The sequence below is a fragment of the Oenanthe melanoleuca genome, chromosome 2 (assembly GCF_029582105.1).
Source record: "Oenanthe melanoleuca isolate GR-GAL-2019-014 chromosome 2, OMel1.0, whole genome shotgun sequence".
In the NCBI taxonomy this organism is placed as follows: domain Eukaryota; kingdom Metazoa; phylum Chordata; class Aves; order Passeriformes; family Muscicapidae; genus Oenanthe; species Oenanthe melanoleuca.
Genome location: NC_079335.1, coordinates 43323904 through 43351022, shown reverse-complemented (window position 1 = coordinate 43351022; position 27119 = coordinate 43323904). Strand labels below are relative to the sequence as shown.

At 38.3% G+C, this 27119-nt stretch overlaps 1 protein-coding gene across 2 annotated transcripts; it reads right to left on the bottom strand.

Annotated features, from left to right (window-relative positions):
• Positions 1–755: 755 nt before the first annotated feature.
• LOC130250109 (desmocollin-1-like) lies at positions 756–25247 on the bottom strand. 2 transcript variants are annotated; one of them, XM_056485473.1, is made up of 16 exons: positions 24934–25245; positions 22392–22476; positions 19689–19891; positions 19095–19214; positions 17755–17910; positions 16726–16870; positions 16288–16454; positions 14405–14539; positions 13335–13520; positions 12267–12526; positions 11933–12075; positions 10547–10762; positions 8803–9036; positions 6025–6146; positions 4732–4968; positions 756–3972 (listed from the first exon to the last, which is right to left on the bottom strand). In XM_056485473.1, the coding sequence occupies exons 1-16, from the start codon at positions 24970–24972 to the stop codon at positions 3775–3777; spliced, it is 2646 nt and encodes an 881-aa protein (XP_056341448.1). In that variant the 5' UTR covers positions 24973–25245; the 3' UTR covers positions 756–3774. The 2 variants fall into 2 exon arrangements, with proteins under 2 accessions (XP_056341448.1, XP_056341449.1); XM_056485474.1 differs by lacking the exon at positions 756–3972 and adding an exon at positions 4058–4103 and having other exon boundaries at positions 24934–25247.
• Positions 25248–27119: the final 1872 nt, after the last annotated feature.

The window sequence follows — 27119 nt, the reverse complement described above, 5'->3', positions numbered from 1 at the left end:
CTCTTTCCAATGAGGACAAGTGTGGAATGTGAATGTTCAGCCTGGAGAATATTCAGAGGTGATCTTATTAATCCATACCTGCACCTGAAGTGAATGTGCACAGGTGGCAGAGCCAGGCTCTTTTCAGTGGTGCCCAGAACACAGGCAGCACCATCTGAAGATCAGGATCTTTACTTTGAAGGTGAATGGGCACTGGAACAGGTTTTCCAGACAGGCTGTAGTCTCCATCCTTGGAGATACTCAAAATCCACGTGGTCCAGAACAACCAGCTACAGCTTGAGCAAAGAGGTTGGACCAGAGGACCTCCAGAGGTCCCCTGCAATCTCAGCCATTCTGTGAATTTCTTTCCTTGAAGCTGGATAACCAAACTTACATTCCACTTGTCTCCTGATCATAATATCACAACCCCCCCACTCTGATACTCTGCAGCTTTACATGCCAAATGTTAAAATTTGGATTATCTGCTCTTACTGGTTTCCAAAAGCTTTTTATGAGGTTTTCAAAGCAGGCACTGTGTACTTTTTTACAAATTATCAGCAAGATGACAGAGTAATGCTTTGAACTTTTAATATCCTGAATTTGCCAAGTACAAACTCCAGCTAGACCCCTCCACAGCTCATGCTGCAAGGACAGGTACTACTTGCATTACAGAACTATAGTGGCACAAAACCACTTTCATCAAAATTTAAAAATCCAATCCCCTGCAGAAATAGGCATACCTATCTTCATAAACTGGTTCATACACAAGAAATGAAGACTTTTTATAGAAGATCCTTTTATTTTGCAAAAAATTTATTCCTCATTGTTGTAAAAAATATACCTAAAAATATGATGTTAAGGTATTTTTGGCACAGCTAGGTAGATTGCAGATTACCTAGCTGAAGGGAAGAAATCTTCACAATTTTAAGGCAATTCAAGACAGTAACAACAAGTGAATTATACATTTTAAAATATTCCATTTTTAAGATTTACACAAATGTTACCTGGTACTTGGTATCTGTAAACTTTAATGCTTTATACAAAGTTTCCATTCACGTAATTAGAAGATACAATGAAAATAATGTTTTGCAGTTCTTTTTTACAGCATCTCACTTCTAGTCTTGGTTTTACAGAAATAGCTGGTTCAACTCAGAATTTTAGTTTTTATGAGACAAAGGAGTAGAAGTGATTCCAGATTTCTACTTTGTTTAAAAGGGGTGAAGGGGGGGAAGTAATTATTTATGTTTGCTGAAATGTAAAAAAAAAAAAAAAAAAAAAAAAAAACAACTAAAAAAATAACCCAACAAAAACCAAACCAAACAAAAAAAAACAAAAACAAAAAAAAAAAAAACAAAACCAAAGAAAACATTTTTAAGGTAAATTAGACTAGGAATTCATGAATTTGATTTAAATAATGTATTATTTTAATTCTAGAATGCTAAGTTGGCAACCATCTGCTTTAAACAGCCAATACTGATTCAATTTAATTCAATCACAGAAATTTGGTCTATTCTTTTAGAGTACTACTACTGTATTTCATGAGGAAAGAAACCATACTCACAGGGGTTTCTCTACACCACCTTCCAAGTAATTTTCAAGAGTGCAGTCACTATTTATCCTAGGTCCTTCTGAGCCACAGGATTTTTATATAATTTAAAATACAAACAAAAACACCACCAAACATTAAGAGAGGGAGGGGGAGACATTACTGTTACCTTAAAAAGTGTATAGCCAATAACTAAACATAAAGATGCAGGACACAAAGCAGCAAGAAAATCACTAGGGGACAGACCTGGCATAAAGTCAGCATAGCTCCACCGGCATCAGCAGAGAAATTCTGACTTGTATCTGTCACAGATCTGACTGTCCATGTGCAGAAAATTTTGTTTATGTAAGTGATAAAGATGAGCAGTGTTCAGAAGAAAAGTGTTAGCACACATTTTTTAAATCAAGAAAGTTAGTAACACCTTGCTTCTCATCTAGTATTTTGCTGCTGCTGTCATTCTTGTCACTAGAAGTGTATTTATTTCAGGATGAATCCATTACCACTTTCAAATGATACAGTAAAATATATTTAATATTGGTCTATGAAGTTTTTAATCACAGCTAGTTCTTACCAGAAATATTCTGAAGCCCATTTACAGTGTGAAACATAACATCTTAAAAGTACTATTTTATAATGTTGGTCAGTCTTTATACTGTTACAGATTTTCACTGACCATAATTCATATGGAATGAACTGCAACCACTGGAAGTCAGCAGTAACTAAAATTCAGAGCAGCATGACTCTTGGTTGTTAGCAATTATTTCTTTTACAGATCATTAGCTATAGTAAATTTTTAAAAATATGTCTAAGGCGTATGTTTACAGAGCAAATCCTAAAAGCAGACTTATAGCTACAGAAATAAGTAATTGCACAAGTTTCTCATAGGTACTGAGAAGTCCTTTTAAGGCACAAGAGAATTCCCAGAGTGCAGAAAATAGATTACTTAACCAGGAGTGCAAATATGAAAAAAACACTTAAAACCTGGGAAGCAGAGGTGGAATTCCACCTGCTCCTTATGGCAGCATTCAAGTCCCACTGCTGTCATCTGCCAAGGGTATTTCAGACTTTTGTGTGTTTGTGTATATATATATATATATAGAGTATATGTATGCTTAATCTAGTACAGTAACAAATGGGATTCAGATGGGTTCTGCCAGAGATGTGTGTAAGCACTGACCTCTACATCTACCCCAAATTAAGCTCAAAACAGATGGTTTCTCCCAGTGTAATTTTGTATCTCAATAAAAAGGTAGCTCTAAAACACATCAGTAATGCAGTGTGCTCAATCCATTTGAGCTGTATCTTCTGTCAAGCTCTACTTCCAAAAAGAAACAGTTTAATGAGGTCCACAGCAGGGCAAGTAGAAAAGGTAGTGGTAGCTACACTGGACAAACTCTCAGCAATGCTCATCATTTCTGCAATGACACTATGTCAAAACTCACAAGAAACTGAGGTACAAACTTGTGTGCAGTAAACATGAGATTTATATTGTATTCATTTGAAGTATGATAGTTTTCTCTATTGCATGATTTTTATTTTTTTTTTGTTTTCGATCTCTTATTTCCTTAAAAGAAAAATACATCTTTGCATACAATGCTGATATCCTATGTGGTGATACCATAAATCCCTTAGGATAGCAAGTTTGATGGGTGGTAACCCATGAGGAGAAAAATATAGTTTTGAATATTATTTTACATATATACAATATATATATATATTTAATTTTCAATCAAAATGTAAAGTTTTATAATATATTCTTGAGTAATTTTATGACCAAAATGAAAAAATATTACATATCTCAGTTCATATAATTTAACAAAGTATTTGATATCCACCAACAATATGATTTGCTTCATTTCTACAAAATTAAAAGAAAACAAAGAAACAGTGAGTTATTATAAAGCTTTCCTTCTCCAAAGCCAAATAAAATAAAATTTTTAAGCTGGATAATTAATTAAAAGAACACCAAGTTTTGCACTGTGAGCAATCACAAAGAATGCAAAATCTAAACTAAGTAGAAACTAGCATTACTATATTAACCTAAAGAAAAAGTATTTTGAATCCCTTTTTTCTGATAGAATGTGTCCAGTGTAAGAAAATGTAAATTTAAAGCAAGAGTTATTTACACTCTCACCAGTCTATCTTACTTTTGATAAACTTCTACCCCCTCAATTCCAAAGTACCTAATATCACAAAGTATGACAGCTACTTATTTACAGGGTTTTTTTTCGGCACTGTGAAAGGCACCTTTATCTTTTGATGCATGTTTCTGCTAATGTCCTAAACTTGGGTTCCAACTGATCTAAGAAGTCAAGTGCCTCTTCTTCATGCTGATCACTGCAGCAGCCTACAGAGCCAGCCAAGGATCCTTTTCCTTCATAGTTATATGAAAGAAGATAATCTTCAGAATGTTTCTGTTCTTCATCCTGTCTGCATAGGTGCACCTTCTGGATAGGAAAAGAACATATCTTGTTATTTTCTTAAATTGTTATCCTAAACATATTGCAAAAAAATAATTTCTTTTTGATTTACCTTTCATTCAATTATTTTTAATCACAGTGTGTCCTCTAATGGATTCCTACATACAAAAAATGCACATGATTGGTCTATATCATTATGACTACAAAATATAAGTATTTAATAAAGAAATAATTTCTACTAATTACATATGTAACAGTAAAAGAGGAAGAACCTGTTTAAATAACCTGTCAAGCAACTAAAATTCACTGAAAATTAAAGACTGATTTATACATAACTAGTTAGACAAGTAGTGAGAGTTTTTTGATCTCCAAGAAATTAAATACATTTTTAATGCTGTACACTCATTCCTGCTCCATTGCTAAGTAAAGTATTAGGTTTAAATTTGAACGAAGCAAGCAGTTAGAATAAAAGCAAAAAGACATTCTCAGAAAAACTCACAAAAGCTTCAGTAGTTATTCTAAATTATTCAAAATTAAAAATAGCACACTGCCTATAGTTTAAGCCAAGAGAAGAAAGTAATTTAAACTTATGTCTGAAATATGTCAAGGATTACTCCTTGGAAGAGCAATATTCCAAAGAGGATGCAGAGGAGCAAAGGAGAAGAAAAATGAAATGAAACCAAAACCAGAAGGCCACCTTTCTAGCACATTTACATGTCTCTTTGAAAAGCCTGTAATATTGACCATAACCCACATTTCAAAGAAAATCAGCTTCAGAATACTTACTTCACCTAAACGAGGATGTGTGAAGTTATGCCACTCTGAGTAGGAGTATCTACAAGTATCCATCATAGGCTGTCCTCCTCCTTCTTGAACTGATCCAAGAGTCTGATGTCCAACTCCCTTGGCTGATTCCAAGGTATGCCCTCTTCCTTTTGCCATTTCAAATGTTTGCTGCTCTCCTGTTTTTACTCCATACCCTCCTTGACCACATGTATTTTGTAGAGGAATTATATTGTGATCCTAAACAAAACAAAACACAAACAAAAAGCAGTAGTGAGGACATCTTTTTTTCTCCTCATTTCTTTCTTTTTCAATTCAAAAGAAGAAATGGCTATCAGAAACTGTCACAACTGAAATTTGAGAAGTCTCTATCTTGGCACTGTGATATTTTGAACAAAAAGATATCCTTAGTGTTTAAAGATCAGTAAATAATCTTGGGAAAGGATTGTATGACAAGAGAGAAGAGAGGATATCTGTGATAAATGATATGATATATAACATGGTATCAAAACCCAGAAGTTTTACCCCAGTGAAATATGTATAATCCACAGTCTAGTTTACAATGGCACTACATTATGCTTCATAGATAACAAGAAATTTGACTCTTGATTTCTTGGTTTTTCAACATGAAATATTATTTTTAAACTTATCTCCTTTTCTTGGGGAAGACAATGTCAGGGGGTGGAGGATGACAGAAAAGACGTGAAGTCTGAAGTGCTAAGTTCTTCTGCATGAACACAGTCCTGGACTGAACTATGTTCATGGTAGACTGAGAGAAGTTTAGATGCCAAAAGTAAGAAAGATTTCATGAAAATTGTTCATGAAATCAACTGCACTTGAGGTCATTTTTCAGGGGAAGGGCAGAAATGTACCTGCAATTTACACAGCTATCTGCTAGATATCAAAATCCTTCTCTAAGGAAAAATAATGCTTTGTCCTTAACACATATTCCACATAGACAAAATAATTAATTTCCATCTAATCTCACTATTAAAAATGACTGGAAATGTTATTAAAATGTTCACCTGAATCTTCCAACCAAATCCTTAAAACCTGGAAAAATTACAAGTAGCCAGCCTAACAACTACAAGGTATGTTTAAATGTATATAGTACTATCATCTCTGTTTAAAGTAAGGATTTTCAAATTCTTGTTAAAGTACATCTACAACAATCCCTGCATTGATTGCTTATTTCCTTAATAAAATCACTTACTTGCAGGTGGTCCTGTTCTCAAACTGCAATGCTATGGACATCTTAATTGCAAGTTTCTATGTTGAAACAAACAGACAACTTACCATCACTTCCTCTCCTGGAGCTTCTGTGTTTGAAATTATTAAATTGTGATTGGCACAATCATCAGTCACCTGCCTGTGCATTACCCCAGCACCACAGCAGCCACAAATTGTGATCAGGATTACTACAGAAAAGAAAATAATACTGTAAATTTTACCTCACAAAGGTATCTACTTATGTTGGATAATGAATTTTAAGGGCCTAAATATCAAGAATAATTGTTATAAAAAATCATTTCCAAAAATGCTCATACTTAAAGCTTTATATATTCACTTTTTTTTTTTTTCAAACCATATAGGGAGTAATCACTGCATTGTTGAATTATTCCATTCTTTTAAAACACATCTGTTTTTTCCAAAAGAACTGCAAGTATTCTTTATGAAAGCACTGTGACGTACACAATTTCACAATAATGAAAAATTTAGTCCAAATCCAGGTGAAAAATCATGTCTTAAGCCTATAATTTGGTTGTACATGAGATATTTTTCATGTCCGAATATGTAAATATCAAATTACATCATAAGGAACTAATAAGGAAGGTAAATGTCCCAATATCCAGAAACTTTTGCTTCACAGGAAAGGTCAGCAGAACCCTGGAGGACTTCCAGCATTATTCTATAGGATAATCATATTTAATCCCTTGTATTCATTTTATTTCTCTTATTAATACTACTTTTTGTTGTCAGAAACTCACCTCAGAAAGGACTTTAAATAACAGAATTATGATCAACGAACATCTCTCCTAAACAAATGACTAAACCTTTCATTCAGAGAATCATTCTGTATTCTTCATTTTTCAAATTGTTAGCTTAAAAATAAAGCAGCCCACAAGGAAGATAACAGTTTTGCCTAACTGCCCACTGAGCAGCTTGACCTCTGAACACATAAACTTCTGTGAAAATTGGCTAAGAGTGACTTTCAAGCTAATTTAGCTTCTGTAGCATCAGATGTCAGAAAGATCTGCACCAGGGATTCCAGCAGGTTGCCTCCTGATGCTGACAGATGGGAAGAAGACATCCATGACAGCACTGAGCAGAGGATACACAGGGTAAAACCTACCCACAGTAAAATAAAGGATCTATTTGTAAGTGATGCAGTCAAGAGGCAATGAAAAAGAGGTAGGTGATGTTTCACATAGTTTCTTTACTGCATGTTCCCACATCTGAAAATTCCACTTTCAGGATATGTCCTAAATTTGGGTACCTGCCCAAATCCAAACATTGATCTAGCAAGCCTTCAAAACATGCCCAGGTCCCAGTGTTCTACTAGAACAGCTAGCTGAGATTCAACAGGAGCAAGACAGTTTTACTACAACCAGAAAAAATGGCTAAGAGAGAGAGAAAAGAAAGATAAGAGAGAGAGAAAGAAGGAAAAAAAAAAAAACAAACCAAATTCTGAAATACTAACTACCGTAGCATGTTCTCTGTGGTTTTTAAGGATGCTATTAGTCTGACTATGTTTGATTTTGGTTAAAAAAAAGTTACTTGCTTTTGCTTTTACGTATCACTGTCATCACCTCACTGGTTAACAGCAATATATTACTCTTCTCAGAATGTTAGGTTTTGGCCAGCTCCAGTAGCACAACATATATTCAAGGTTTTGGTCTGTTGTGAACTTTTCAACCTGTCTAATGTTTCTGGCACTTTGGATGGGGCAACCCTCAATGTGTGTGTAGACTGGGGAATGAGATGCTGGAAGGCAGGGCAGCAGAAAGGGACCTGGGGATCCTGGTCCATGGCAATTTGAACATGAGCCAGCAGTGCCCTGGCAGCCAGGAGGGTCAACCCTGTCCTGGGGGTATCAGGCACAGCATCACCAGCCAGGCAAGGGAGGGGATTGTCCTGCTCTGCTCTGATCTGGGACAGCCTCACCTGTGTGCAGTTTTGGGTGCCACAATATAAGGAAGATTTTAAGCTATGAGGGAGTGTGCAAAGGAGGGCCATGAAGATGGTGAAGAGCCTTGAGAGGAAGCTATCTGAGGAGCTGCTGAGGTAATTTTGTTGAGGGGAGATCTCATTGCAATCTACAATTTCCCCAGGGGAAATACACTGATCTCTTCACATGACTATTAAAAAGACTCAAGGAAATGGCATTAAGCTCAGTCTGGGGAGGTTTAAGTTGGATATCAGGAAAAGGTTTTTCACCCAGAGGGTGGCTGGGCACTGGAACAATCTCCCCAGGGAAGTGGTTACAGCACCAAGCCTGACAGAGTTCAGGAAGTGTTTGCACAATGCTCTCAGGCACACAGCTTGATTCTTGGTGTCCCGTGCAAGACCAGGATTTGGACACAATGATCCTGATGGGTCCCTTCCAACTCAGTATATTCAATGGTTCCATGATTATATGGGGTCTTGTAAAATCCCTTGTGTAATACAGTGTCTCAGATACTCCATGTCTTAATCCACAACACAAGAGAAATCACTAAATGCTCTGGAAAATTGATTTCAGCATTCCTAGAAACAGAAATGTTTCTAGAACATCTTTGAAGTCTTTTGGTTCAGATGCTAAATGTAAGGTTTTTGGTTTCACTTGCATGAACATACAGAACATCTCACACAAAATATACTTAAGCAAATAAACAAAAATCCACACACAGTAACCACAGCACAAGATGAGAGCAGGAAGCCTGTGATACTAATAGATCAGCTATATTAAGTCAGTGATGACAGCTACAACCGGCAAAATAAAAAAATGTTTAAATCAAGTTTGAATCAGGTTCTCTCAGCTAATTTTATAACTCACTGAATTATAGCTTGTGTTTAAAAAACAAAAGTACTTACACAGCAATAACAACGATCCTAAGATCATGGCAAGGATGGCCCAGAGACCAAGGGTAACATTCCCACCAGAAAGCTGGCGAGTTCTGCCGTCGCATTCCGTTGGGGTAACACAGTCACACAGATTAACTCTTATGGTGTTCTCTCCTATCTTTCCTCCATTATCAGTCACACTCACAGGAATTTCATAAATTCCATATGGAATATCACTCTTTGGTGAAAGATACCAGGAATTATCTGCAAAAAAAAGACAAAACCAGATCTAAGGACAATGATACGTGGAACTCAGTTGTCACATATGTGACCATAATCACAATTTTTCCTTCTGTTACAGCTATACTACTACCAGATCCACATTAATTAGTTTCAAGTTAGATTGGATGTGTTGATACAAAACTACATCTCGAAAGGATTTATAATTTCAGCACCTTTTAAACGTTAGAACTGACAAAGCATACCTTATACAACCCTCTGAAAACATACAAAACTCTGAAGCTGATTTAGTTCATTATAGGAAATGACACTAGTTGGGCTTACTAGTAAAGATCATCAACTAAACTGACATTTATTTAAAAATTCATGCTACTTTTGGAATTGGAATAATTAATTATAAACTTACTTTATACCTCTTCTACTCTTTAGTTATATTGCTGTATTCAGTGAGAATTACTATTTCCAATGGGGGAAAAAAATTCATTTAATCTGCTGTCCTGTTTAGAGGCGATGATTAATGACCATATCATTAAGGGGCAAAATAAATAATTTGTAAAAAAATTTCCAAGACAGACACTGATGTACATAATGGCTGCTTTATGGTGAGCTGTATGAAACAATGTGTATCATCCAAAACATGGTTTTCAATTCACCTGATATAAAACTTGAAATTCTTAGATGTCATTGCTTTTAGATTTTTCTGTCTTTTGTCTTTCTTATTGACTATTTGATGGAATGCTACAGAATCAGATCATTTGCAACTAATTCATGTCACCATAGTAGCAAATGTATGTGCTGCTCTTGTTGCCAACATCTGGCAGCCACCAGGAAACCATCATCAGCTATAAGTTTTTATATCAATAAATTTTAGGAAATTGTGATTCCTTTCCTAATATTTTTTTATCTACTTCTATAAAAATTATAAAATAAAAAATATAATCAGGCTTTCTTTCATGCAGCTTAGCTTTACAAAAAGTGTGCTGGGTAGTAACAAAAAACTTCCAGAACTTTTTTTTTTGTCAGCCCATAATCAATTTTAGGTAAAGTTTCTGTTTCCCAGTTCTCCCCCATAGTAAAAGACTAAGAAAAGTTCTATTTGTCTTTGGAATACTAGCCATTTGATTCTTAAATTCCTGATGAATTATGAATCTATAGTTCCTTTTCCAGGTGTTGATGCAATGCATTACATCTGGTTTTGTTCTTTCTCCTGATTTTCTCATGTCATAATTTCACACAGCAGCTGATTGCTGACCCAAGGATGCTGCAGACAGATTCTTATTTATGCTTTAAGAGACAGATCTTTCTCCTAGCCTTTGGGATACCTACAGTATCATCTTCTCTCTATGGGTCCCTTCCCACTGGAGGGGAACTAGAGGGACCACTAGAGACCAGTGAGCCCCGAAGAAGCACCAGTGACTACACCAATTCCTAACGGAGATTCACCCAATCTACTCTTGCAGACCACCCAAGTGAGAGACAGCAAAGCCTGCCCAGGCAGGCTGCAGCTGTGTGAGGGGAGGAAGTGCTCACACACCGTCGTGTGGAGTTAACTTCCACATGGAGGCCAGCCTTTGGTCGGTTATGCGGTACACGAAGGGCGCGCTGTACGGAGCCTCGTCGCTGTCCTCTGCCCTGAGGCAGATTGGTTTTCTGTCTCTGCACATGATGTAGTCTGTTTGCATGATCCGTGGGAAATTCTTGTTGCCAGGCACAATGCAAACCTGAATTGTTCCAGTGCCTGTTTTACCATCTATGAGACAAAAACAACTAGGTTTAGCATTACTTTTAACATTCGCACGTTAATTTCTGGTCCAAACTTTCACAATTAAGTATCATCAACTGTAAATCTGTGTTTAGAAGTAAGGTGGAAAGCAACTGCTGATTTAGCCAGAGACAGATGAGGAGTTCTCACAGCTTTCTTGGCTGCTTCTCTCTGCTTGGCTGGTTACAGATGCATCAGCAGCTCCCACATCTCCATATTCTGCATGTGCAGACTGTATTTTGTTGAGCATGTGTGTCTTTGTGGGAACACACACTACTCTAACAGAAGGATAAGAGGAGCAAGAGCTCATAAACCAGGAGTAAAGGAAATTAAGACAAGCAGAGACAAAAGCAGAAAGTGAAGATCTCCAATCTTCTAACTTCTGGAAGGAGAAAATTAATCACACTTTCCCTACCTTCATCTCTCCTGGGAACAAAAACACTAAGGAAATAGGAGACTTCTTTCTGTCCTCAACCCTCTAAGTCATCATGCATTCATCAGTGGCACATACTATGTCACCAAAGTCAACATGCAAGAAACGAATGAACTCTTCCTCCTAATTACAGTTTTTCCAATACACAAATGTCCAATGCTTGTCATACACATTCCAGTGAAATTACATCAAATCTACTTTTTAATCTTTTCTCTAGAAACAGTTGATTGCAGATGCCTATATCATGTTTACTATATGAATAGAACAGAAGTTCTAAACAATTTAAATTTGTATTATTTACATTTAACTTTAAAATGCAAACTTGGACAGAGTTAGAATTTTTTGCTGCAAGGTCAATGATTTCTTTTCAAAAAGTCCTCTTTACCTTTTCTGTTATCTACCTCACAGTTGCCAGGAGCTACCACTTAAAAAAGAATAGTCAAGAAATAGAAGAAATATAATCCAGAAGAAAATCTCTTGGTTTAAAATTACTACAGGATTTTAAATGGGGCAGATAACGTCTCAAAACACTGAGATCATGCCTAATTTCTAAAGGCTTTCCCTGCTAAATAATATTCCCTAAGCATTTGACAGAGCTATCACAAAGACAAGACAATGGACTAGGTGGGCCACTGGTCTGAACCACTACAGTTGTCCTGACACTCCATTTGTACACAAACATCTGCTCCACACCACAGACATCTCCAGCAACATTTAGTACTCACTTCTGTCTATTGCGAGGACCGTGACATTGCATTGACCTCGTCTCATTTCTCCTATATCTCGGTCCAAGACCCTAACAGTTCTGATTTCACCTGATTTGTCATCTATGTTGACCCAATTGCACTGGCCAGGTGGTATCCGGTATCTGTGGAGAATGATTTGTCCTGTTAGAGATGCCAAACACAGCACATGTGTATGTACCCAAACATATTTACATCCATGCACTCATATACACTGACAGGTGTGCAGGTGCACACAGCCTCGACAATTCCCCCCTTCCCATACCCCACCCATGCTGTACCCCAAAAAAACCTAGTAAATAAGGTTGTTCCATACCTTATGCCCTCACTATTTCCAGTTTCTGGATCTTGTGCTACAAATCTCCCAATAGCTGTCCCAACATCTTCGCATTCTTTAACGTCTAAGCGCAACAGGCAGGGTTTGAACACCGGTCCCTCATCCACATCCAGGACGTGCACGGTGACAGAGCAGGTGCTCTGGGAAAGCTGTTGGGAATGGGGAGCCAGCAGGTAGGGTGCCTCATTGTTGACTCCAATCACCAGGATCCTTTGCTTGGCAGCTTCATAGTCCAGCCCCTGTAACAGAGGTAAGGCACTGGGTTTTTTAACTTCAAACCAATACAAAACCTAACATTGTTTTCACCATGTAATTACAGCTGAAATTACCACATTTATTTACACAATAAACCAGCTGTCCTCAAACAGGCCATCAAGAGAGAGTAAAAGGACATGATTTTTTTTTTAAAGTAAAGCTTTAAGTTAGTCAAAGAAAAGAGCCTGAAAAATATCAAGCCAGCAGTACCACTGCAAAATTTTGGATAAATATTCTGAAAATTAGTCAGTAGGATAGAAAGCAATTAAATTTAGTAGGGGACTTTCTTCTTCCATATTTAGTTAGTCATTATTTTAACTTACATATATTTCCTTTTCACCACTAGTCAATCACAAACACAATTCTAGTAGCTACAAATCCATGTGAGTATTTATGGAGTTGAGAGTAAGAAGCTATCATATACTCTTCAGACACGTTCTCCAAAGTCATCTTATGCCTTTAATAGAGTTAATTTTACCCTAAAGTCATAATATTCTCTAGTCTACTACCATAAATGTAAGAAATTTAAACTGTGTTCATATACCAGGGACAGAGCTTTAGAAAAAGCTCTAATGATTACTAGGAACAAAAAACCCACAATCAATAACATTAATTTTAATATTCATAATTAATATTAATTAATAATAATTTTAAAAATTACTAATACTAGTTCGATGAGTCTGACAGTTACAGATATTCTTTGAATAACTTTTTTTCCTATATTGTTTGTTTTAAAACCAAAATTTTAAAATCTACAAATTTTCCTCTATATTTCCTTCAATATTTACTTACCTTAACAACACACAGTATTCCTTCGTTTGTGTTTTTGTCTGTCGTAATTTCAAAGGCCTGATCATCATTTCCTCTTATAATTTCATATACTGCTCCAGAGCCAGGTGAACCAGGTTCATCAAGATCAACAACAGAGACTCTCAGTATTTCTACACTCACTCTGTTTTCCTCCACTCGTGTTTCATACTTAGAGTACCCAGGGGGAAAAAAAAATTAAATTAAATCAGAGAATACTGTTCCACAAGGCAGGACTGAAAAACATCATATTTAAATAAGACAACTTCAACCTAAGGGGTCAATTTACCATGCTGCTGTAATGATTTATTTTATTTTCATGCATTAGCATATTTTCCCCACTCTTCCCTTTTACCCTGCATCAAACAGTAAACCTTTCCTGACAGCATTACTGAAATTTCAGCTTCTTCATACACTCAAATTATCACTGACATAATTCTGGAATACTCCTTCCAAGAAAGGCAATTTAGCACAGTTTCCCTCAGTTACATCACCTATAGATTGTAATTTGCAAACAACATGATCAGACTGAGAATTAGAAAAGGCACTGGTAAATTAAAAAATATATAAGTAAACAAACCAAGAACTTGAAGAAAAGCCAAGAAGGATTAAACACCTCACCACACAGATGGCAAAACATAAAAGAAATTTTTGCATTTTTTTATCTTTTTCAAGAACTGTGTTATCCTGTACAAGATGAAGAGCAGATTCTCTTTTAAAAGAGTGATTTTCAATTAATATTACTGATGATATTCTACAGCAGTGAACAGGAAGGGTAAATTACATGTATTCCTTAATAAAAATAAATTATTTTTTCATACATTTCATATTACAAAATCTTCTGTGGCATTTGAGATGCATACACAGTTATTGAGACATATTCTTTGCCCTGCATCATACACATGGCTGGAATAAGCAAAGACATTTATATTTGCATTAACTGTCTCAGGGCATTAGACTTCCTATTTGAGAGATTGTCCATCAGGAAATTAGAAAGGGAAGGAAAATGTTTTTTTTTTTTAACCTTTATACAGACATTTTACTTTTGTACTTACCTGTAGCTGTTTAAAGGATGGTGCATTGTCATTCGTATCCTCGATTTTGATGACAACTGTTCCTGTTGTGCACAAGCCAAAAGGCTGACCTGCCATATCTCTCACTTCAACTAACAAAGTGTAGCTGGGTACAAGCTAAAAAGAAGAATAAAATCATACAGAAATTTGTCATACTCACTTTTTTAATTGCAATGGGCTCCTCATAGGAAGCAGCCCACTTAAATCTCTAACCTGAGCCAGAACAGTAGAAAGCTTTTTTTAATGTGAACAACCAAGGGAGGGAGGATGGGGAAAAAAGAAGCATGGGCAGAGGTGGGGGGAGCACAAGACAGTACAGATGGATTAAACACAAAAAAAGAAAGTTTGTAAATCAAGACAATAACTCTAGGTCTGAATGCCTGGAAGTAGCATTCAGTTTCTCTAGTGCAGGAATGAAATCTCCTGTTCCACTTTATAAGTTTGTCTTTAAAAGACAGGCAGTGTTCTAGTTCTTCAACCCCTCCTTCCTTCAAGCAGTCACAGTGACAGCTTCCTTAGTAGTCACAGTGATGCTCACAATCACTGCAATTTTCTCTTGCTAAAAAAGCTGAGCACTGTATCTGCAAGTGCAAAATTTTGCAACGTGCTGTTTTACATGGATTTTCAGCTATGAAACAACTCAAGTCTGCCATAACTCCTTTTATCTTCAGAAATGATATGCCTGTTGCAATGTTTCCTAGAGTCACTGTCTCATGCTATAATTATTATTTTTAATTACATACACCTGTCATTTTTTTCCTAGTGTAAATCATCTCTCACACGAGATGTGAGATTGTTTTCTGCCAAAAAAAGAGAAATCCTGTATCTTATTTGCTTGAAAGCTAGCTGATGAAAATAAATGGGTGGCACATTAATTTTAAGAAATAGTATATTACTGTTTAGGTTTCAACTGTAGGAGATATTTCTGGTTAATACAGGATGACTGAATACTTCCAGAGGAACCGGTTCATCTTCTCTATGAAGAAGCAAGAAGCACCATAAATCAAGCTTAATTAGGAGGAAACAGTGGCTCATGGGATTCTTGAACACAGATAGTGTTCAGTAAAGAAGTAAAAAAGTGAAAAATCCATAGGTTGAACAGCTAAGCAGTAGAAAGCTCTCTGCCAAGGTTGGCTAGAATATGATAATCTATGCAGAAACTCTCTGGACTAATTACAGGTCTCTGAAAGGCTTCAGAAGGTACTTAGAGACATTAACAAAAAATGAAAAAGAAGCTGTCTGTTGATTCCCATGCCAGCATTTCATAGGCTCATAGAAAGGCTTGGGTTGGAAGGGACTCTAAAGATCATCTAGTTCCAACCCACTCATGCCATGGGATTTCACCCCCATGAGCTTCCACCCTCTAAATAATTTTCTCAGGGCATTGTACAACCTGGCTCTGAACATTTTCAGGGATGGGGCATCCACAACCTCTCTTGCTCCAGTGCCTCACCACCCTGTAAGTAAAGAATTTCTTTCCAACATTCAATCTAAGTATCTCGTCTTTTTGTTTAAAATCACTTCCCATTGTCCTATCACTATCTGCCCATGAAAATAAAAGTCACTCTCCTTTTTTATAAGCCCCCTTTAAGAATTAAAAGGCTGTAATGAGTATTCTACTCCCTAGGCTGAACAACTCCAACTCTCACAGCCTGGCTTCACAGAAGAAGTGTTCCAACTTTTGGATTTGGACTTCTTCACATCCCTCCTCTGGACCTGCTCTAGCAGGTCCACGTCCCTCCTGGGGTGAGGAGCCCAGAGCTGGACACAGCCCTGCAGGTGAGGTCTCACAAGGGCAGAGCAGAGCAGTGTTAAGCTATTTGTGTGCACTAAAAAACAGCTGAGGATCCTTCAGGAAAGATCACCTCTCTGTCCAGCTGTGGCAGTAACACAGAGATGACACCGGTGTCACCGTGCAGAGAGAACGCCGGGGTGATCGGCGGGGTCTGGGACACAATCCGGTATTTCAACGTGGTATGCAGAGTATAAGGCTCATCTCTGTCCTCTGCAATCACTTTTCCAACAACAACACCTGTGAACACAATACAGCAATTTTTAGTTCCAGAAATATCTGCAAATAGTAAAATATTATTTGAAAAGGTGTTTCTGTTTTAAACAAGTGAAAAGAGCTAAAGAGCTACTTGATCATTTATTGCTGCTCTTTGCAAATTCAGCCTTTGCTGCAACATAATACAGGAAATCCCACTGAAATGTCTTAAAAGGCAGGATCACACCTAGCCATACTGGTATGTAACAGAGCTGAGTAGTGGTAAGTGTGTTCAGTGATTTAAAACAATTCTTACCAGGTCTGGAATTTTCAGGAACACAAAATTCAAAAAGGTCCTGTGTAAAATATGGAGCATTATCATTGTCATCCTCTATCCTGATTGTATGCACAAGTGGTACTTCTGGTGAATAACCATCTGGAGTGGTTGCAAAGCAAATGATCTGTAAGAAAAATTCAGTGCTTAAGCAACATGCAGTATTACTACACTTTTAGTCCAATTGAGAAGTCAATAAAATGAAATTAAATACAGTGTGCAAAGCATATCCTTCTCAAACCAGGGTCTTCAGACACATGGAAGGGGACATCACTGGTATCTTAGAGTGAAAGCAGAAGAAAACCTTTGAATGTTTTCCAGTCTTTCCCCCTTCCATTCCTCACACACAACAAGTACTTTAATCTTTTCTCCCAGACTCCTCCTCCAACTCTATCACTTTTTCCAAGCTCCCTGACACATTTTTTCACGTGTCTACAAGGCACACCCACCAAAATTTAGATGCATATGTTGTTATTTAGAACAAAACAAGAATGAGAGGCAAAACTATTTGTCCATTATAACATAACCTAATAAAATGCAGCAAGAAAATTACATTTTAGCAGCTGTTTCTACTGATTGCCTTCTTACACTTCTCAGCCAGTAGAGAGAGCAGTGTACCTTGTTAACAGAACTGAACAGCTTGAGAGACTCAGAAAACCACAGTTGTCTAGAGTTTACCATTATTTTGGTTTTCTGAAGACCTTTCCAACCTTCCCTGAAAAATTATTCCTAGGAATGATGCAAATCCAGTAGCTCACTATATTTATGCTGCAATTAGAGATTAAGCAGTGAAAAGCAAAACTACTCTCAAGATATAGACGACCAGCTATTTATTTATTTGCTCCTGATTTTATCTCTTCAACACCAAGGATATTACTCAGAATAGACAGGTGATTCCAGATCTTGTTCACTGCCATTTCCCCTGCAATCCAACTGTCAAATATATGCATGAGAGATTTAAAATATATGAATATATATATTTAATTATATTTACACAACATAGGCCTGTACCTGAAAACTTGGATACTGTTCACGGTCTACTGCACGAGTAGCAAAGATATTTCCAGTTTCTCTTTCTATGTAAAACAATCCCTTTGGATCTTGATCAATTCCTGGTCCACTTGCAGAATAATAAATTGTGTAGTTCTGAGCTGTGTCTGACTGGACCTACAAGAAGATATTGTTAAGCCCAAGGAAAAACAGCAACAGCATCTCAATACATTTCCTCTTTTTCATGATCATATTTAGCACAAACAAAAACTCCTAAAACAAAAAAACAAACTTGATTTACTGTTCACAGAATAGGAGAACAGCCTGACATGTGACTGCCTTCCTTTATAATGTGTGTACATGAAAAGGGGAGTTAACTCAAACTCATAAATATTTAGAACTATCAAGTTAAAGAAATGACAGTATAAGGAAAAAAAAATTTGAAATCCAATCTCTCTAGAACACTTCACACATGAGGCATACTCAGATACAGACAGCTTATTTCTGAACCTGTTCAAGAGACTTTAGTTTTAGTGCATTCACTAAGAATGTGGTTTGCACCTAAAGAAGAAAAAGTGAAGGAAGGAAAGAAGAAAGACTGCATAGAGTACAGTTCAGAGATATAACAATTTAGATAGCATCTGCATCTCATTACCAGCACCAAGGAGGCAACATTAGACTTATCTATTTATAAACACTCTTCTCCCAAAATACTTCCCTTATTTACTGGATGCCAGAAGTTAGGAGGGTAAGATTAGTAGAAGAATGATTGCTCTGCACAGACTCTGTTATTACACTTGTCTCCACACATCTGCTACCAGCCACTCTGTAATCTAGTGAAGGCTAGATGGATCTATGATAACTTCAGTTCTTGCATTTCTCTTTCACGCCTACTTGTTTTTCTCCCAGTAAGTACTTTTCTGAAGAACATGGGCCATACTCAGTCTTCAAGGCTGAAGGTACACACCTCGAGCTCCAGAAAGGATGTAGACAAGCAGGCAAAATTTACCCCAGTCTGTGTTTACAAAATCCTTTTCTATGCAATGTTTAGTGGAGGATTGTTTGCTGTTGCTTTTCTTTTAATTACACACACTGATTTCCAGACCAAAGAGCTCTCTTTGATAGTATGTCTCCCTTTTTTCAACTTTTTTCACAATTCCATTTCATTCTAACAACTAAGATCACAAGTTATTTCAGGTACAAGATCATGAGATACACAATGAACAGGATGGAACACGACAGAAGAATAAGAGTAGGAATGTCATTGGTAGAGAATACAAGACGGCTCATTTTCTTCATCATAAAAGTCACATACAAAACTAGAATGGGTCATACAATCAAGGCTCATACAAAAAATGTACCTGCTGTATTTGCAGTGGGAAAGGTCCCAGTGAGTTCTCTATCATGACTGATGGAATAGGGCCCCATCTTCTTTTGGTTCTCTTGAGAATTGTATCTCTAGCATGCCTGGTCTTCGGTGTCTGGGTTGAGAAGATAGAAAGACAGATGAGAATACATCTACATATTTTTAACTGCATATATTTCTTGCTTAACTGCCATCCTGTATTTTCATCTTTTCCCCCCCATTCCAGTCTTCCTACTGACAATTTGTTTTTCCAAGGTCTTCATTCCTGATTATATCTGTGATAATATTCCAAGCTTTTTCATTTCTTGTAATACTTTGCATGAATAAGATCTGCTTTAATTTCTCAAACATAGCTTTTAAGATTCTTGACATTCCTGATTATGCTACTTTCTAGCATCTCCCATTTGTGAAAGGAAATTTGCTGACTAAAGCAACATAGTAATCAACAATTGCTAAGTAAAAATACACTCTACACCAGTATTTTGCCTGATTGTTTGAATTCTAAAATTCAATTACAGATACTTAGTATGAAGCTGTACTCTGAAAAAGTATTTCAAATAAGTAAGGTATCTTGAAGTTAGAACCTAACCTTTTTTGCTTCTTCCACCACGCTAACGTGTATTTTCTTTTGAACTTGTTCTTGAATGTCCTTAAGTAATATGGTAAAAGTCTTTTTCCCAGTAGACAAAGAAAGAGCAGATGTTGTATACACAGAACCATCCTCTAGAACCTTGAAGTTCTCATCACTGGAACTGATAAACTCTGCAGACTGAAGGCATTCATTCAAATCAACTGTAAAAAAATATTCAGATATTAACTCAAACAGCAAAAACCAATATCCCTCATAAAACAAAAAAACCCAAGCCCCAACTAAAAATTGTATTAATTGACAGGTAGAGTCTTCAAAAGCTTATCATTCAGTATTTAAACATCACAAATACTGATTTTAAAACCCACTTATGCACTCAGATTTGATGAAGGTTTCATTAATTTCCACTCTTGTGTTTATTAGTGTTTCCAAAACGACGTGGATGCTTTATAGATATCACTCAACAAAACATTATTACACTGCTAAAATTATTGAAGCACCAGAGATGAAATTATGCACATTTAAATGCAAAAAAACCATTGCAGACATGCCCATTATTGGACCAGTAGCTATTACATTTGCCTCGTGCTTCATGCCCCACAATATCGGTGAGGACGATTAATTAATGCAAATGCCCAATGGAGATTTTACATCTGGAAGTTCTGCCCTCAGGAGGAAAGCACTGACTGGTACTATGTGATTTAATACTCTTGGGAGGACAAAGGCCTTTAAATTATGAGGCAGACAGATGGGAGAGATAAAGATTAACTCTGGAACAAACAATTAGCAATTTTTAAATATGTATGTGATAGAATCCCATACAGGTAATTTTAGCATACTTCCCAGTATTTTTCATTGTATTTGCTATCACTTGTGTCTAAAAGAGATTTCTGGAACTTCAATAAACTCAGTTCACCAGCAAGTAGTTTAGCATTACAGCTGGAAAAAAAAACAAAATCAGGATATGACCACAGCCCTAAGAAAGACTCATTTGGCACCCTGAAAAGGATGGAAGTCAGACTCAAACTGCAAACAAATGATCATTGCATAATACTAGAAGTGTGTCATGGTTTCAAAATCAAGACTTTTTAATATTCATTCAATGGTATCACAGTGGGTGGGACACTGCTGCATGAAAGCTGACTGCAAAATTCACAAAGATTCAGAATTTCATCCTGCATAAGTAATGATATTTTCAACACACTAAATTTCATTTTGCATTAAAAACTTTAAAAATAGTGATTTCTTCTTTCTCTTAAGTCTGTCCTTTAAATGGGCAAATTAAGATTTCCTAGACTTTCTATGGTACTGCAGCAGTGACTCCTTTCCTTTTTTTATCTATACAGTGCAAATGGAATATTAGAAAGAATATCACTGCCTCACTTAAATGTACCTCATCCTGCTGCCTATTGCAGCATTGCATCTCCAAAAATACCAGACAGGATATATTGTTTCTGATGGTTATATGAGTCAACCCTATGGTCTGTTAACTATAGTTTTGTGGGGCTTTTTTTCTTTAAAACTTCTAGTACAATACAAAAAACGCTTATGATAAGCAGGAAAATCCTGATTAATTTCACTGTCAAGGTATGGTCCTTGTATCAATGCAAAATATTCCTCCATAAATGCTTAAGTAATGTCATTTGAGTTTTAACGGTTTTGTTAAAAGTTTTAGGGAAAAAATTTAATTTCCGTTTTATGCAATTTCTTTCAAACACTGCAATAATATGAAGTTTTATTTTAATATAAATTATTTTCAGAGAGAAATGTTAGCCTATGAAAACTCAGAGAATTTTCATAGCAGCCCTCTTCATTTTAAAATTTAAAAGATCAAGGAATTTTCACTATAAAACTAGATTTTCTGAGCAATTGTGATGAACTACCAATTCACTTTATTTTTTCCCTTCTACAGAAATATGGATTAGGACTGCAGACTTGGAGCATACTTCTCTGTTGTCAGAGGACTCACAAAGGGCACTTCTGAATCCTCAAATTCAGTCTCAGGCAGCACAGAATCCTTCAGCACCTCCTATGCCACACCTTTCAAAGCTGCCCTTGAAAGACTGGTCTGGAAAAAAATAGGAGTGGGATGTTTTGTGCTCTGCTCTATTCCTCTCAGCCACCTGCAAGCTGCCCTAAACTGAGGCAGACTGTCCAGTCAGACAGGAGCACTCTCCCAACAGAATGTGCACGCAGGAAACCTCTGCAACACATCCCCTGGTGTGCTCTGAATGCCCAGCACTGCTGAGCAGTCACATCCATGTTTCACACAGCAGCAGCCTCTTGGTGCCTGGTTGAGCGGGTTTTGTCTTCTTTTTTTACCATTTCCTTTGTCCAAATGACTTATTCTCTTCTTCATATGACCAGGAGTTATGGGTGCAGTTTGTAATATTAAGCATTTATTTAAATCATAAGCCTTAGACTCCAAATTTTGAAAATATTAAATTCTGCCATTTTAGTTTTAAATTAAATCCTGTAACCTGACAATAACTCTTTATGCAAAAGTCAAATGGATGCATGGAGCTGATGTTCAAATCCATAACAAACACAGGGCGTATCCTTCATAAAAAGGCTGATCCAGCTGTTTAGCTGGCTCTCCAGTCATCCATTCATTCCATTAAAAATAGTCTCCTCCACTGTTAACAGCATCTCCAGCAAAAGTGCAATGCTGTGTTAAACTGGGAATTTCATAGTTTCTCTCACCTCTGCCAACTAACGTGTCAGCCTCTAGTTCTGAAGGAACATGAAAAATTACTTTCTTGCAAGCTTCACAGCACAAACTCAGCACCTAGAAAACAAATGAAGAAATCAGGGAAAAAAAACCCCACATAATTACATGGTATTTTGAACTAGACACTGATGCTGACTTTGGTTGGTTGGTTTATTTGTTACGACAAGCAAGTGAAACAGCACAGAAAGAACTCCTCCCTAAAAATTCAGGTACTGTGCAGCACAGCATACAAAGTTTCAAACTGGAAACAAGTTCCTACTACTGCTCCTGGATTTCTCCACGGCTGGTGTTTCGGTTTTTTGTTTTTTTTTTTTAAATCACTGCACCACTGACATTAACAGCCAGAGCTCCCACTGACTAGAAGATTTTGCCTAAACTATTATTTCAGTAGAGAAAAGAAAACACAGCTTTGCCGTGCACTCCCTCCAACAGCATTCCTGGCCAATTTAGATCCAAGGTCTCTAAGCATCAAGGTTTAATTCATCAACACTCAGTTTGGTAGAATTGTGGTGATGCTGAACATTAAAGGGACAAGTGTCTCATTAAAACCACATGACGACACTTGCACTTATAGATCACTTTGCATCTTTAAAGTGCATTCTCAACGAACTAATTAAACGTAGCTTCAGCAATTAGACATGACATAAATAAAATGTTGTGTATTACAGCAGTCCACTCCCATATAACCAGTTACAAAATAGGGTCCTCCTAAAAATTCAAATGAGTAGCAGATATCAGACCTTTTACTAAAAAGAACCACACAGAGGTACAAAGATTTTCCTCGGAAAAGAGCAAGTGAATCCTGATCTCAGATTACATGTGTGTGTTTTTGCCTAGTTTCTATCTCTATGTTTAAAACTGTAATCCAAAAATCACACAGATAATTAAACAAAGACATAGAAAAAATGTAAATAAATCTATCCACCCTTTTATGTGCATTTACTCTTTCAGGATGAAAGTCTAGCAAAAAAGGAAAAGCATTTTTATTTTGCCTTTATACCTTTAGGATTAAAGGTATAAAGAAGTAAATAGGTAATGGAAATCCTGAAAACTACTTGTGATGCTTATTAAGAAAATATTTAAATGAAAATACTTTAAATTCTGAAAGACAGTAGGACCCTAGAAAAAAAAAAATGCTGAGTCTACACCATATAAGCTCCTTATATATATAGTTCCTTAAATATATATATATACAGGTATAAAAATTGCATATACACAAATAATTTAAACATCCCTGCTTATGTATTAGTAGGCTTTCCTTATTAACAGACACTTAATAAAACACTCTCTCCTGAAAGACACCACACTAATTTTTAAGTTATTGAAATCACAGCATCTTTTTACACTGTTCTGAAATATTTTAAGAATTAATGACATCTAATTTTTAAATAGTAATGCCAAGCCCAGTCTGATGTCAGCACAAAGAACTATTGAGGAGTTAAACAAAAGTAAGTGGTAGTTATTCATGGATATGAAGACATAAGGAAAACACCAGGTAAAAAATAAGTTGTGATATCCTTTCACTTTACACAAACAAGACACCTCAGGATTTTTTTTTCCTTTGAGTGGCGTTTTGTTTTTATGCTTGACAGAAGAATTTTTTTCCTTTTTTTTTTTTTTTTTTTTTTTTTAATTAGATGTATGAATAAAGTTGCTTGCATTTCTTCGGGTTTTACTTTAATATCCTTGCAAAGGCAGGCATATAGTGTCTGAAATAGTAACATTTTCATTAAAATGTGCATATATAATTAATATTAAAATAATAAATTCAGTGCTTCAGCACTACCAACTATTTTTCTTTCACAGGCTCATATGATCATCTGCCCTCTTTTTGTGAATGCAACGTTAATAGGGAGGAAAGGGGCTAGGAAACAAATCACGTTTACTCATTCACTATAAATTTAAAAAAATTAAAAGTGAGAGAGAACTCCGCCACTCTCCCCGCTAGAGACCTTTCCGGAGCTGATAATTATGTACAAATACAATAAACTGAAGGTAAAGGTAATCGCTGACAAGTGTTCCATGCACAACTAGCTCCTTCAGAGGAGCTCAACACGCTCCACACTGTGGCACAATCCTTCCCACGGAAAAGGGAGAACCAGGCGCGGAGAGGCAGAGGGGAGATTTAAATCAAATGAACTGCGGTATTTTTAACTTTTTTTCTATGAATAACCAGCAGCAGCATCAGCGACCCGAGGTGCGCCCGTCGTGCAACCTCAGGGCAGGCTCCATGAGCCACCCGACCGCCCGTCCCAAGGCGCATCCCCCGGATTCCTGCCCGCTCCGAACCCCCGCGCTGCTCCGCGCCCCCCGCAAGGGCCCCGCCGAGCACAAACGCGGCCTGGAGTGAGAGCAGGCAGCGATCACAGCTCGGCTCTCCCTGAGCACCAACAGCGCGGAGGAAAGGGGCGGCCAGGTGCGCGGCCGCGCTCCCTGCGCTGCCCCCGGCGCCCACCCACTCACCCCAGCGATGCCAGCGATCCCGCTCCCTCCCTCCCTCCCTCGCTCACTCACCAGGAGGCCGAGGACGAGGCGGGGGGCTGTGGGGGCCATGGTGCGCGGGGCCGGGCGGGAGGGGGGAGCCGCCGCCGTCGGTGCTGCCGCGGCGGGCGAGGGAGCGAGTGCGGAGCGGCGGCGGAGGCGGCGGCGTGACTCCGCGGAGCGCGGCTCTGCTGTCCCCTCCCGTCTGCCACGGGAGCCGGCCGGTGGGGAGGGTGGGACCGCGCGCGGCAGCGGCGACTTTAATTAGCGCCTTTTTTTTTTTTTTCCGCCTTTTGGGTAATGCCCGTCCCGGGCACGGCGCTGAACACCCCGCCCGCTCGCCGCCCACCTCCGCGGCGAGGCGCGGCCGTCCCTCCCCTCGGCACCCCGCCCGCCGCGGCGCCGGCTGCGCGCAGAGCCGTGCGGAGCCGCGCCCGGCCCTGCTCTGCCCCCGCCCCGGCCTGCCGCTCGCGGGCGCGGCTCCCTCCTTCCCTTCCCTTCCCTTCCCTTCCCTTCCCTTCCCTTCCCTTCCCTTCCCTTCCCTTCCCTTCCCTTCCCTTCCCTTCCCTTCCCTTCCCTTTCCCCGCGGGCCGCGCTCCGCGGGGCGCAGGTTCCGCACGGGCGGGTCCCGTCCCGTCCCTTCCCGTCGGGGCGGTGCCGGCCGCCGTGGCGGGCCGAAGTGTCCTACGCTCAGAGACAAAGTTTGGGGTTTTCGGCCGGGTTTGCTTCAGTCTGAAGCAAGGAATGGTGTTTCTATTGCCGGCTACGCTTTGCTTCAGAAACAATTATTACTGAGTTGTAGCCGGTCCCAAAGCACGCCAGAAAGGAGACGAGTAGATTGCAGTATTTGTTTACATTCGTGTACATTGAAATTCACAGTTCAGAAGCAAAAATCCTGAAAAGCAAATCTTCTCTTTCTTACAATTTTAAGCTAATAAGGAGGGATCAGTTGCATCTGACAGCATGAGACATTCTGTGTTGGAGGTCACCAGAAGTGACTGTAGGTGCAAGAAGTAGGGAGGGGTAAAACCATGGGGCAGTGGTAGCAGGATGTGCACGTTTGTGTGGGCATGAGAATGCTGAAATCCCTAAAAACGTGGCCGTGTCCCCCCTCTAGTCATGGGGCATCCTCAGAGGTGTGTGGGAGCAGCTGGTTGCATACAAGTGCACTCTGGGCACTCTGCAGGGTAACCTGTGATAACCTATAATAACATTCACAACTATGTGCTCCAGTACTCCATGGCTTGTTGGTGTTGTAGGATGGCTCTGCTGATGGTTGCACCATAAACATAACAACATTGTGCCAAATTATATCATACAGACTCAGTGGGAGCAGTGGGAAAAGGGCTGTGATGCTGCTTTTTTTTTTTCTTTTTTTTTTTTTTTTTTTTTTGAACTGGCAAAGTCTGATTTGTCTTAAGAAGCAACCTTACATGCCTGTCTATCCCACTTCAGGTGTTCAGAAAAACACAAATAAGAGCCTGCAGCTCCCTGCAGCTGCACCAGACCCTCCACTTTGCCTCAGTGAGGTTTCCAGCCTGGTGGGAAGCACAGGGCCTAATTTCTACCTATTTTAATTCTTTGTGCTCCATTCAAGCACTTGTGGACATAGGGAATGAATTGTCTGGACCTGCAATAATTTCCATCCAAAGCTAATAACTCAAATTAAATTTTACCTTGTGGTCAAAATTTCATTTTTGAGCTTTTGAATTCTATATTTAGTATCAGTGTGGGACAAACCCACATCTGTCAGAGTAGGTGCCTAGATTGGGTTGACCCAGACTGCTTATTCCAAAGCCCTAATTAACAATCCTAAAATTCTGGCCTGGCTTCGTACCACTCATGTTTTCCTCCTCCTACATGCTGTTCAGTATTTGCAGTAGCACACTGGACCCCTACACTGAACATGGTGCTGCTGCTGTGGTTGAGAAAGCAGGAGTTCAAGGGAAGAGAGGGCAAATGCTGGAAGGAGACAGGAGCAGTAGTGAGATGGGATAGTGGTACTCCCACAGCCCAAGGCTGCCTTGTTCTTACTTTTTCTGCCTGTTGGCTTACAGCCACAGCTGGAGAAAGCACACTAGGCTTGAGAGGCCATCGATTTTGACACTGGTTGGTTGGTCTCCCTCCCATGTGTTCCTGTGCTACCATGAGTTTCTCCCAGAAAATCTTGTGTCTTCCTCAATGCCAATTGCTTCAAAGTCAGCTGTTCAAAAAATCCA

Bases quoted from the DNA above. Each gene is read 5' to 3' on its own strand.
- LOC130250109 (XM_056485473.1), bottom strand. From the start codon at position 24,972: ATGGCCCCCACAGCCCCCCGCCTCGTCCTCGGCCTCCTG. The intron at 4,969-6,024 runs GTAAGTTGTCTG...TGTTTTGTTTAG, and splicing joins CTCCAGGAGAGGAAGTGATG to GATCACAATATAATTCCTCT. The intron at 3,973-4,731 runs GTAAGTATTCTG...TTTCCTATCCAG, and splicing joins CACATCCTCGTTTAGGTGAA to AAGGTGCACCTATGCAGACA.